Source organism: Carassius gibelio, chromosome B15 (genome assembly GCF_023724105.1).
Source record: "Carassius gibelio isolate Cgi1373 ecotype wild population from Czech Republic chromosome B15, carGib1.2-hapl.c, whole genome shotgun sequence".
NCBI classification, from domain to species: domain Eukaryota; kingdom Metazoa; phylum Chordata; class Actinopteri; order Cypriniformes; family Cyprinidae; genus Carassius; species Carassius gibelio.
The window spans coordinates 21,292,634-21,305,844 of record NC_068410.1 but is presented as its reverse complement, the minus strand read 5'-3'; the positions used below and the strand labels follow the sequence as shown (position 1 = coordinate 21,305,844).

The 13,211-nt window shown below is 38.0% G+C and overlaps 1 protein-coding gene across 10 annotated transcripts in view; it reads left to right on the top strand.

Moving 5' to 3' along the window:
• The window catches only part of elna (elastin a), a 65,348-nt gene that overhangs the window by 32,802 nt on the left and 19,335 nt on the right, over positions 1-13,211 (top strand). For 9 of the 10 annotated variants that reach the window (XM_052576628.1, XM_052576629.1, XM_052576627.1 and 6 more), the window contains 13 exons: positions 3,955-4,023; positions 4,118-4,162; positions 5,506-5,592; positions 5,689-5,724; positions 5,826-5,891; positions 6,775-6,840; positions 6,991-7,023; positions 8,594-8,671; positions 8,787-8,819; positions 9,077-9,160; positions 9,320-9,352; positions 9,518-9,571; positions 11,879-11,935. In XM_052576628.1, the coding sequence (XP_052432588.1) occupies positions 3,955-4,023; positions 4,118-4,162; positions 5,506-5,592; positions 5,689-5,724; positions 5,826-5,891; positions 6,775-6,840; positions 6,991-7,023; positions 8,594-8,671; positions 8,787-8,819; positions 9,077-9,160; positions 9,320-9,352; positions 9,518-9,571; positions 11,879-11,935 (741 nt within the window). The remainder of the gene's footprint in view (positions 1-3,954; positions 4,024-4,117; positions 4,163-5,505; positions 5,593-5,688; positions 5,725-5,825; positions 5,892-6,774; positions 6,841-6,990; positions 7,024-8,593; positions 8,672-8,786; positions 8,820-9,076; positions 9,161-9,319; positions 9,353-9,517; positions 9,572-11,878; positions 11,936-13,211) is intronic. The other variant, XM_052576636.1, reaches the window with a different exon arrangement.

Below are 13,211 nucleotides of genomic sequence, written 5' to 3'. Positions count from 1 at the left end.
TCAGTAAATTTCGGAACACCATTGGATCCTCAAGCTCTCAGCGAAACCTTGTAACTTCACCCCATTTCCATTCAGATTGATGCGCTGTGCACAGCCTGGAGGAGACAGGTCTCACTTCAGCTCCCAGTCCACATTCCACTGTCAAACCAGAAATTATTCAGAGACCAAATATATTTTATTTATTTTGTACTAGTGGGAGCAGGGCACTATAGTGTAAAATAAATGGAGAGAGTAATACCAGTAAAAATAAAAAATTTTGACCAAAAATTATTCACATTGACAAATGTACACTTTGACCTGACCATGTTTTGCTTAAGTATTTTTTTCTTTAATTGCCAATGTGACCCTTTTACACCACAGACTGAACAAAATTAAGCATTGCTTGGTAATTGGTCAACAAAGTGCTGATAGTTGTGTAAATATTGTCATACTAACAGTTGTCTGAATTTTTGGTTAATTGTAATTTATTACATTCCTGTCAAAGTTATATGGTATTATCAAAATGAATTTGTTCTGACACAGACACAGACACAACTCATACTCAGTATTTTATTACCATTTTCTAAACTATATACTGTGATAATGTGAGAAATGTTGAAGGTGTCTGAATAAATTTTGGTTTGCTATATACAGTATTTCATTTTTACGGTAAAGACTATGCTGTCCTATTTTACAATTGATTATTTGGGTTCTGTACCTGAACACCTACAAACCTGAATAAAAAAAAAAACTTCAACATTGTGTAAACAGCACAAATAAATAAATACAACGAACATAGAAATTAAACCCTTTCAAAGAGAGCCCACTGGTACAAACTGCACTGAGGCCCCGCTAACCCCAACTATGGCCCTGAATACAGCCTCTGGAGCGAGCGTCTACCAAATGGTTTAGAATACTTAAAAGGTGTGCAAATTATAAATTTCTGTGACAATGCAACAATGACCCTATTAGTCAAGTGACAGTTCTGTCAACTGTCCCGAAATTTAAGTAAAAGTCTTGTGTCTCATGCAGCAGGTCGCTGTAGTGTAGACAAGATGCGCTGATTTGAAGCGCACTCTGAGAGAGTTCATGGATTCGAAGGCTGGTTACGAATGTTTGATTTAATCTTATAGATTTATTTTAGTATTCTAACCTACATGCTATATTGAATAAATGCAGGAATTTCCCTCATTATAATCTTGAAAGCTGGAGGAATTATTAAAACCAGGCAATATAATTACACACAGTCCCCCACCGAAATTTAGGACCTCATTAAATATAACTCTATTACACAGAGATTTGTCAAATAAAATTCCACAACTTTTTCTAAACCTTTTCAGGCCTGGAAATTGTTTTAAAATTGCATGACATTTCCATGCTATTCATGAACTTACAGACACTTAAAGCAACTGATGCATGTGGTTAATGACTTAAACTGGTCCTAAATTCCTAAATGTGTGACTTAATCATATAATAACTTAATTAATAATATTGATAGTTCATCGTCTAGCTGACTACGTCTTGTATTATTATTATTTTTTAGTTTTTCTAAAATCCTGTCAAATGTGCACAAACTACTAGCTACTACTAAATATTGTAGAAACATAATTTTCTGTAAAGTTGCTTTGTAACGATTTGTTTTGTAAAAAGCGCTATACAAATAAACTTGAATTGAAAACTTGAATTGAATTGGTCCACCAATGTGATTGCGCGAATGCTCCATTACCTCTCCCTTCTGTAATCACGTGCCGGATCCGCTACCCCTGTTTGTTCCGGAACCTCGCAATTTACGAATTAAGCACTGGAGAGCAGTCTCAGTACTATGATAAATTCTAAATCCAGACCGGAAAACCTCAAAGATACCATTTTTCTCTAGGAAGGTGTCACACCCCTTTTGACGTTTAGTTGTGTTTTTCATCCCTCATGTGTTGACCTTGTTTCTGTCTCTCATTCATTATTAAAGTTCCTTGTGCCCATATTTGGTCATGTTCCTTTTCTTCTTATGTCATTATTAGTTGATCCTCCTCACTTGCCTGTCCCTCACCACCCTGCACCATGGCTGAGGGTGATCTGAGCTCAATGGACTGTTATTGGGATATATATGCAGACATGCCCCTTCTTCTCTTGCCTAAGTCTAAACTCTCTACCTGCCCTGAAACATCAGTCTGCCCTGAACCCTCTGTCGGTCCTGGCTATTGAGGTCATCTGTGAACTCTCAGTCTGCCCTTAACTGTCTGCCAATAGGACATGGACCGCAGAGGTCTTTCCCTTGTCCGCCGCGCTCCCTGTGCTGGGAATCACTATCTGGTGTGTGTGGTCAGCACACACCATCCTTGAAAAAACGGGGGCTCACAAATTACCACCACCCACACTTTCATGTCTCTTCCTGTTAACCCTGCTGCTTCAGCATCTGCCACCGCTGGTTCCTGTCAGCCCCTTTGCTCACTCTCAGCCAACCATTTGTGCGCTCGATTCGCCGCAGGTCTGCCAGTCTGCGTCGGGACTGGTGGATCCCTTTTCTCTGCCTCCAGCCTCTGAGTTCTGGATTCCCCCTCGGCTCTGCGACCAAGTGGCTCCACCATAAATCCTAACTCCCTCCTCTATTAGTCGTGGCCTAATGGTTAGAGTGTCGGACTCCCAATCGAAGGGTTGTGAGTTCGAGTCTCGGGCTGGACGGAAATGTGGGTGGGGGTAGTGCATGAACAGCTCTCTCTCCACCTTTAATACCACAACTTAGGTGCCCTTGAGCAAGGCATCGAACCCCCAACTGCTCCCCGGGCGCCGCAGCATAAATGGCTGCCCACTGCTCCGGGTGTGTGCTCACAGTGTGTGTGTGTGTTCACTGCTCTGTGTGTGTGCATTTCGGATGGGTTAAATGCAGAGCACAAATTCTGAGTATGGGTCACCATACTTGGCTGAATGTCACTTTCACTTCACTTCTCCTGGGAGTCCAACTTTTGCCCAAACCTCCATCTGTACCGTCTTCCTGCTGGCCTTCCTGCCAGCCCTTTACCATACCCTGTCATCATCCCACATCCAATCTTTTTTTCCCTTCTCCTAAGTCCCCCTCCATCCCTCCATTTGTTGTTCCTACGGTGTGAGGTCACGCCTTCTGGGAGGGGGGTGAACTGTCACACCCCTTTGGACATTTTATTATGTTTTTCATTCCTCATGTGTTCATCAACCCTGTTTCTGTCTCTGTCTCTCATTCATTAGTTAATTCCTTGTGCCCATATTTGGTTATGTCCCTGTTATTGTTATGTCAGTATTAGTTCATCCTCCTCACCTTCCTGTCCCTCTTCAAGCTGCCCTTTATTAAGTCAAGTCAAGAGGCTTAATAATAGACAGTTTTGAGGTTTTTGGAAAACATCCTAATGACAATGACAAATTGTTAGGGTCTATGGCTTCTGGAAGCACCTCTTTTAGAATCCTGGATAGAACAGGATGTAACATGAATGTCGTTGGTTTAGATCAGGGTTCCTCAAATCCTGTCCTGGAGGGCCAATGTTCTACAGACTTTAGCTCCAACCCTGATAAAACTCAACTACCTGTGTTTTCTAATGATCTTGAAGACACTGATTAGCATTCTCAGGTGTGTTTGATTAGGGTTGGAGCTAAACTTTGCAGGAAAGTGGATCTCGTGGGCCACATTTGAGTTTCCTTTGTTTAGATGAATTAACAAGTTTATACAATTCATTCTTTCCTATTGTAGAGAATGAGTGGAATTGATTCCCAGGGGATCTATGGTGCAATGTCAAGTGATGGTTCTACTATATTTGTAACAAGTAGTTCAATTTACAGCTTTAGCTATATAGAGTACACATAAGACTAGATAATGATCTGAGATATCATCGCTCTGCTGCAGAATTGAAATTCCATTTAACATAAATTCCATGTGGCAGTATTAAATCTAGAGTATGATTTTGACAATGTCAACCAATAATCTCAATCTGATAGCAAACCTTCTTCCACTAGGTGCTGGTCCTGGTTTTACTGGTATTGGTGGTGTACCAGGTGCAGGGGGACTCTTTCCTGGGGCAGGGGGTGAGATAAATTGTGTCCAGTAGTGTTAAATGACAGTCACTTTATTAGAATGATTCACCACTTATAAATGTTTTGTGTTTTCCCATGTATCAAGGTCCTGGTGCACTCTCCCCTGCTCAGGCAAAAGCTGCTAAATACGGTAGGCATTTATACATATTTAGGATACTTCTTATTCAGATATGACATGATTAGAATTTCTGAATTTTCTGCTAGAAAATTACAGACTGGGTTGGAACTAAACTCTTCAGGGCTGCGTTTCCCAAAAGCATCGTAAGCCTAAGTTGATCGTAAAAACGATCGTACGATTGATCTTAATATTACGGTCTGTTTCCCAAAAGCATCGTAGCTTAAGTAGCACTTGAAAATCTTCGTAGATCTACGAGTGCTCTGGAGTAATCGTACATCCCCAAGTGCATCGTAAGAAGACAGATTTATGAGGACACCTGCAGGACAACCGGCAGATTACACTTTTATCTAGATTTAACACACTGCAACGCGAGTAATATAATAATATTTTGATTGTATTATTGTACACTTTATTGTACTCGTTTTTGTGTTTACATGAATTTATAAATGAAATAAAAAAAGGGGAAAACAAGATAAAAAACACATCTAAATTAAATGAATGAACAAAAGAACTGAATGAACTGAAGATGGAGGCTGTGGCCTGGGAGGGTTTTTTGGAGGACTAGGAGATGGTAGGTGCTCGGAGATGGCAGATGAAACTGATGGTTCCTCTGAGCATGAAGGACCTGACTCAGGTTCAGGCTCAGGCTCAGGTTGAGTTAGGGTCCCACCACCTGTTTTTTCAATTGCAGTCCTCTGCAGTGCCCTCTTCCTTGTTGCCAGGCTTGCAAAATCCTGCCACTTCTTGCGGACCTCCTTCCCTGACCTTTGAACACCCCTGGTTGCAGTTAGTTCGGTAGCAATGTCCTCCCAGATGTTTTGTTTTTCTTTATTAGTATGGTGTCCTTTAAATCTGGTTAAAATCACATCTTTGTTTTTCTCTATCTCCTCTAAGAGGACATTAATTTCATCCTTTTGAAAGGTATCTTTTCTTGTTTGATTTTTGTTCAGCCATTTTGTCAGTGTCTCCGCCTGTATGTAGGTGCTTTATAAAGACTTGATTGTCTTTATTGGTAATCCAAAACAGATGACAATTATTAGGTTAAACGTTCAGAATACGTATAAGGTATTTGGTATATATAAGGTTAAATTTCAGCACTTAGCAAATGGACAGCGACTCGTAAGTAGCACGTAGAGCGCGTTCTCGCGCGTTCATGTTAAGTGCATTTTTGGGAAACGCTCGTGGAATTGCTGCGATCGTTCGTAAGTTTGCACGTAGAAAACGCTCTTAAGAGCTAAGATACATCGTTATCGGGAAACCCGGCCCAGGACAGTGGTCCTCCAGGAGCAGGACTATACTTTGACATATAGCATTGGAAATGTAAAACTGAGAGATCATGGCCTACCTTGTTTCAGGTGCAGGAGTAGTTCCTGGTGGAGCTGGGATTGGTCCTGGTGGTGCTGGGATTGTGCCAGGAGCTGGAGGGGTTTATCCTGCAGGAGGTTAAAAAAACTGTCTGTAAAAAATATCTAAAAGAACATTAAAACATTATAATGATCATGGAATCTCAAAACCATTTATTTATTTATTTTTCTAAGGGCTTACTCCTGCTCAAGCTAAAGCAGCTAAATATGGTAAGATTTCTTTGTGGTGGAATTTCACAGAGATTTATATAGTTTATTCTAAGACCACATTTATAAAGCAATGTTTAATATATTCTTCCTCAATCTCCTAGGTTTGGGTGGGGCAGCTGGAACTGGTTTTGTTCCTGGTGTTGGAGGACTGTACCCTGGAGCTGGAGGTGAGTGGGAACACACAATCAAATCACTTATTGTGGCATTTATAAGCCACTTAACAAAATATCCACAGCTGTGTTTCCACTGTCGGGTAAGCAAATGTGCTAGTGTGTGTCAGGGCCAGTCGTGTTTCCACTGTCACTTCCGGGGCTTGATTGTGCCTCGTTGGGGCTTCCTTGGGGTCAAAGGCGGGGTTTTTTTGGCCCGCCAAATACCTTGGGGCCAAAGAGGGTGAAAGTTTCTCTCCGGTAAGCAAGTTGTCAGATAAGAGTGTCTGCGGCAAGATGCGCATTTCACTGTAATGGATCATGCAAAGGACTTGAACTAAACTGAAAACGGAGAATCGCCAGTACTGGTCTGAGGAAGATACCAGCGCTCTTCTAAGCATTTGGGCCGAGGACAATGTACAACGCTAGTTTGACAGCATCTGCAGAAATGAAGACGTAAAAAAAATACATTGCTGCTGAATTTGCAAAGCTAAGTATCCAGCGCACTATGATGCAAGTTTTGGATAAGTTAAAGAAATTGTGGGAAAAATATAAAGCCATTAAAACAATGGAAACGCTGGCACACTGTTAGCCATGGATCGCACTGACCTGACAATGGAAAAGTGGCCATGAGTACAACTGTACACTGTGCTTTGTCATCAGATTTCAGATGTATCTGATTTCACATGTACATGCACCTAAACATCAATTTTACATTTTGGTAATGCAATCTTTTCTGCCTATGATGGTGCTTCTTGGTTCCCAAATTGGCCAATATACATACATACATACTAGATGCCCTCAAGATCAAGTCACTCAGAACTGACTGAATGGATTTTAATATCCCAGGGATAATTAGTAAATTGGTTTGCTGCTTAATTTATTAAAATGTTTCGAAAAGGTGCCCCAGTCGGTGGAGTAGTGGGGGGAGCCGGTGGAATTCCTGGAACATCACCAGGGGCTGGAGGTGAGTTTTACACTACATTTAATATTGCATTTGATGAAACCTACAGTTCATTTCAAAATGCTAGAATGTTGCTAATAATGAAGTTTTAATCTTTTGGACAAAGTTCATTAAATAATAAATATAGAAATAACTTTACAAATTATCTTTTAGTATATCCAGGTGGAGTGAAGCCTCCTAAATATGGTAAGAGCTTTTACACATTTCAGGTGTAAATGGAATTTAATAATGTAGTGTGGATGAACATGAAAACAAAAAAAGGGGGGTATACCCCTTTGCTTGCAATTCTCTTCCAGTTATTGTTTATAGGTGCGTGACATTTCGCTTCAGACATTAGATGTACAGTACAAGTTTTAGTGGGCTTGGAAGCCTGGACAATAGCAGGAACTTGGTGCTGGGAGCTGTTAGTGTTCTAGTCTTGCAAACGTGTTCTTTGATGTTATATTATTTATGAAAAAAAACATAGTTTGCCATGGTATTTTTCAAAGAGAAAGATAAGGAGAGTATAACTATATATTAAATAAAAATTATCAGTAGACGTGGAGTATTTGAGATAGGTAGTACACTCAAAAAAATGCTGGGTTAAAAAGAACCCAGCTTGGGTCATTCGGCAACCCAGCACTGGGTAAATATTGGACAGGACACACATACTGGGTTATTTTGACCTAGCTGGTTGGGTTAAATGTTATTCCCACCATGCTGGGTTGTTCAATTTAAGGAATTTTTTGTTTAAAAATTACTATATTGCTGGCTTAAAATGGGCTAGAAATTAAAAATCACGCACAGAATTACTATAGGCAACAGCAATAATCAAAATATATTTATTTATTATCAAGCAAGAACACCCACAAGACAAACTGAATTTATATGGGTGAATACAGTTTGCGATATTAAATACATTTAAACTTGTTTAACAAGCATTTTAGAAATAAAAAAGCCACATTTAAAAGTAGCATTTTAATTAAGCATATTTATCTGTACTCTGTAATTGCTTTTTACTGAGATTTTACCGTGCTAATTCTTTTGCCGGTGTGTTGCCAACATCTAATACGGTGAAAGGCTGCTGTTTGCGGGGGAACAGTGAACTTTAGACTGGGGCCTTGCGATTCACTCGTAGCTGAGAGATGACATGATTGACTCCAAAACCTGCCCATTAAACAAACAGTACTGAGACTAGAGAACATATTTTAATGTAATATTAAATTACATTTTGTATTATAATGAAGAAAATCCATTTATCTTATGCAAGTAAAAGGCATTTCCAGCACAAAACAACCACTGTTGACACAGCTGACATCTCGTCCATATGTTGCGTTGTGTAAAATGATATAATTTACACCACATTAAAGAGTTTATAAAGGAAATAAAATGTATACAAATCTTTATTTTCTGGAAATAGTGCACCAAATCAGTGGGGGTGGTGCTGAGAACCACTATCTCCTGGAGGACACAAAAATCCCTTTCTGACTGTAACTCATCAGCTGCATTGTTTCATCTGAGACAGGCTCAACCAGCGATTAGTTAGACAAAAATAACCCAGTGTTAAAAATGACCCAGAACCTTGGTAAAAATATAAAAAAATAACCCAATGACATGATCCAAGCTGAACCCAGCATTTGGGTCAAATAAATAACCCAGAAGTAGTTTTATTCTAAAATAGCACTTTCCGATAATTTTTACTGCACATCTTTGTAATTAATAAATACAAATCTAAAGAAATATATTGATACTGATTAGCTGCACATCATGTCTGTAGGAGGGGCCGGTGTTGTCCCAGGCTACGGTTCTGTTGCTGGGCTCGGAGGGGTTCCTGGAGCTGTGCCTGGGGCTGGAGGTCTGTATATGTTCAACTGTCTCCATTTCTCACAAATGTTGTTTGTCAGTAAAACTAATTTTGTTTCTCATGATAGTTTGTGTTGATGTTTAGTAATAGTGATAAATGTTTTTAGGGCTAGGAGCTGGTGCGAAACCCCCTAAATATGGTATGGGACTGACTTTTTTTCTATGATTTAGGTGCATTGGTAATGCTACAGTATGTAAGATAAATCCAATTATTCATGCTATTCATTTTGGCATTTGCATTGGAATTTTGTTATAGAGCTTTATAATAATAATAATAATAATAATAATAATAATAATAATAATAATAATAATAATAAATGTCTTATTAAGATGCACTTAAATACAGGATTGTTGTTAGGGTATTGTACAGTCAAAGATTATGCTATTGTGGCCTCAGGAGTGCCTGGAGGAACAGGTTTGGGGGTCCCCGGAGGAGTACCAGGAGGAGTACCAGGAGGAGTACCAATAACTGGAGCAGGAGGTATCACTGATTCATTCTGCATAAAAGCATGAAGACATGCAAAAGGCAAAATATTAAATTACATTTTAGATATGCTGATCCTTTTAAACCTCTTTTTGAAATTTTGGATTAAAATGCATCAACATTTTCCTTGCTCAACTGTTCATATTTCTGTTTAAGGATACCCTGCTGGTGCCAAGGCTCTAAAATATGGTATATTTATTAATTGATTATATATAGATCTATAGATATAAGCAAGATATATATATATATATATATATATATATATATATATATATATATATATATATATATATATATATATATATATATTAGTGACCTTGAATATACTCCTCTAAATACAAATTCTTTGTCTAGGTTTGGGTGCTGGTGGTGGTTTACCAGGTGGGACTGGTGTTGTGCCTGGAACAGGTAAGCAAAAATGCCTGTCAATGAGCAGAGCTATAGTGACTATAACAGCTTATAACAGTTTATATCGTGAGTAAATATGCTTCTTTTTTTTTAAACAAAAGACATAATTGATTTTGAATTTAGTTTTAGAAAACAGTGTTTTCATTTAATTTCTTTCTTTTTTATTACTTCAGTATTTTTTCCTGGTTTACACTGTTTTTGATTTTGCCTAGCCATTTACAAAATATTTTCTGTTTAATATTTGAAGAATATGTTGCAACCCCAAATCAAAAAGCCTGTTAAATTACTTTCGTCGTTGAAGACATAAATTCATTTTTGTACTGAAAACATGTTCCTTGAAACAGATTGGTTTAGAATGTTTGAAGCTCATGTTCAATGGACTGAAACCATGACCAAGCATGTTTGTCTTATTAATATGTTGCTTTACTCAAAATAAGCTTGCTGTTGTGAAAGTACTGGCAACACTTTTTGTATAAACAGCCTTAAACAGGCTGTGGTCCATCCTTTGCTCAAAAAAGATAATCTCGATCCTTCTGATTTTTATAACTATAGGCCCATTTCGAAACTTACATTTTTGCACAAAAATTTGGAAAACTGTGTACTAAATCAAATTTCCCCCTATTTAATCTCTAACAATATTCTGGATCCTTTTCAGTCTGGCTTCAGAGCTAAACACAGCACTGAATCTGCACTTTTGAGGGTAGTAGATGACCTCTTACTATCCGCAGACCCTGCACTATTCTTCTATTATTGGACTTGATACTGTGGATCATCGTATCTTGTTAAAGAGATTGGACAATGAAGCTGGCATTCGTGATGGTGCACTAGATTGGTTTGCATCATATCTCGCAAACAGGAATTTTGCGGTGGAAATTGGAGAATTTTCATCAAGCTCAGTTCCTGTCACTTGTGGGGTGCCACAGGGCTCAATTCTGGGTCCAACCTTATTTTCCTTATACTTTACTCCCTCTTCGTTCCATTTTTGAGGCCCATAAAGTTTCATATCACATTTATGCTGATGACACTCAGCTCTATTTTCCATTAAAATCAGGTACTGATTCAGTTTCCTCTCTTCTAGCTTGTTTAGAGGACATTAAGCTTGGATGGACAATAATTTCCTTCAATTGAATCAGAAGAAGACTGATGTTATGTTGTTTGGCCCTTCACACCTTTTAAATAATTGAAGTTCTACCCTAGGACCCCTTCAAGATAGCATCTGTGATAAAAGTAAAAAATCTGGTCGTTACAGTTGATCCTGAATTAATATTTGATAAACAAATTAACTCTGTAGTTGGAGCCAGTTTTCTGCAGCTTAGGGGACTTCGCAAGCTGAAAAATTTTCTTGGCTTTAGTGATTTGGAGACTGTTATTCATGCATTTATTTCAACCAGGCTGGACTACTGTAATGCTCTTTATGCTGGAATAAATCAGTCCTCTCTCTCGCGATTACAACTGGTACAGAATGCTGCGGCTCGTTTTTTAACAGGGACAAAAAGAGAGAACATATTACACCTGTGTTATCATCACTTCATTGGATATACCTGTTCGATTCAGAGTTGATTTTAAGGTTTTAGTATTTGTATTTAAATAACTCATGGTCTTGCCCCTTAATATATTTCAGACCTTCTCCACTCATATTGTCCAGTGAGAACAATCAGATCCTCTACTCAGATGATATTAAATGTTCCAAAATCTCGACTTAAATCCAAAGGCGACAGAGCTTTCTCAGTTCTTGGTCCTAAGCTCTGGAATTCCCTACCTTTGTCCATTTTAGATTTCCCCCTATACTTTTTACATTTAAATCTTCTCTTAAAACTTTTTTTTTCTCAGGCATATGAGTAACTTGATATTAATTATTAAATTAATATTATTATTTTTTAGTCTGAATTATTGTTTTAAATTTCATGATGTTTCCATCATCTTAATTCTATTATTTTTGTTTTGCTTTCTTTTCATATTTTATTATTAGTCTGACTAGTAAAAATTGGTAGACATACAAATCCTAGAGAAGAAATTACATAGACTTGAGATTTGGAATTGATTTATCAATACATTTATTTTATAAAAGTTTTGTTTACTAACATTTTACAATAATTTGTGTGTGTGTGTGCCAGTTAAAGAATTGACCTTTTTAAAAGAGTCTTTGACTGCATAAAATATGAAATCAGATAATTCTGCTGAACATGTTTTCATTTCCACTCCAAAACATGTGGCACTTTAATGCCCTGCAACATTTAATTATATTTCATTGCTCCAGAAGATACAAGTTATGATTGCATGTCCTTCCTTGTGTTATTTTGTCATCAGGTTTGGGTGGAGCTGGTGGAGTCCCAAGTGGAGTTGGAATAGGAACTGGATATGGAGGTAAATTATTAGAGCCCGACCGATATGGATTTTTGGGGGCCGATGCGGATATTAACTCGAAAAGAGCCGATTTATAAGCCGATATTTTGATTTTGAAAATAAACTGGATATTAGACCCATTTCCTATAAGCTGCACTTACATAACATTCAATGGCAAAATATCTGCCTGTTCTATGTATGTGGGCTGTATAAACCATTTTCCAGAAGGGATTTATGTAAAAAAAAGCCTTAGATTACGGTCTCAATCACTAAACAATTGCACATCAAAAGTATATATTTTTTAACGATCAAAAAACAGTCTGATTTTAAACATTTAACACTTTTACTTTCTTCCAGTTGAAGCTGATTTTAACAGTCTGTGTGTACTGTAAATAAATTATAATACTAAAGTTAAAGTTAAAGTATTTGCAGAAGTAGTCCCACACTTTTGCTGCTACATCATTCACCTTTTTCAGCCATCTGTAGGGCAGAAAGAGAGACATAGAAAGAATAAGCATGTGTATTAATAATATCACCATGTATCATTACTCATGTCATCATTAGAATTATAATAATAATAAACAGGGATCTCCTACATAGGCAAAAATGAGAAATATATATATTTTTTTTTATTTGTCAAGCAATAGGTATTAACCTCCTTATATTTAACAATATTATTTCAACATTTTCCTGTTATGTCTGTAAAGCTGCTTTGAAACAATATGTAAGAAAAAAAAAGAAAAGAAAAAAGCGCTTGTTCAGCTCACATTTATTTACATGTCCCCTCTGATTTAATCATTTCTGACGCACCTACTGTAGTTACTGTAACTACACTATATTTGCTCTCACAGACACATTCACAACGGACCCGTATATCTTCTCCTCTTCTCTTTGTGCAGTCTGAATCAAAATGGTTAACGTTAGTGCCATGAACACACCGCTGTCAATTTTGAGAAGAACCACCTTCAAACAAGTTAATAGCAAGCATTTAAGGGGCCTGCTAAAAAGGAAGCTATATTAGCGTTAGAGTAACGTAACCAGCCTGAATTCACCAAATTGTTCCCTGGGCCTGAGGGTAGCCTCTTCTTCCTTGCTTCTCTCTTAATTCTCATCAGCAGGACTAGCGCTATCGCTCGCTTCTTACAACGGGACAGATACATGTTTGCTGCTGACCGAAAAGAGGAACAACAGACTATGAAAGAGCTCCCGCTAAAAGTTTTTAAAACTCCGCCTACGCCATAGCGCAGAGCAGGGCAAATCGCGTTGTATCTGAAGGGCAACGCTAAACCCAGCGGCC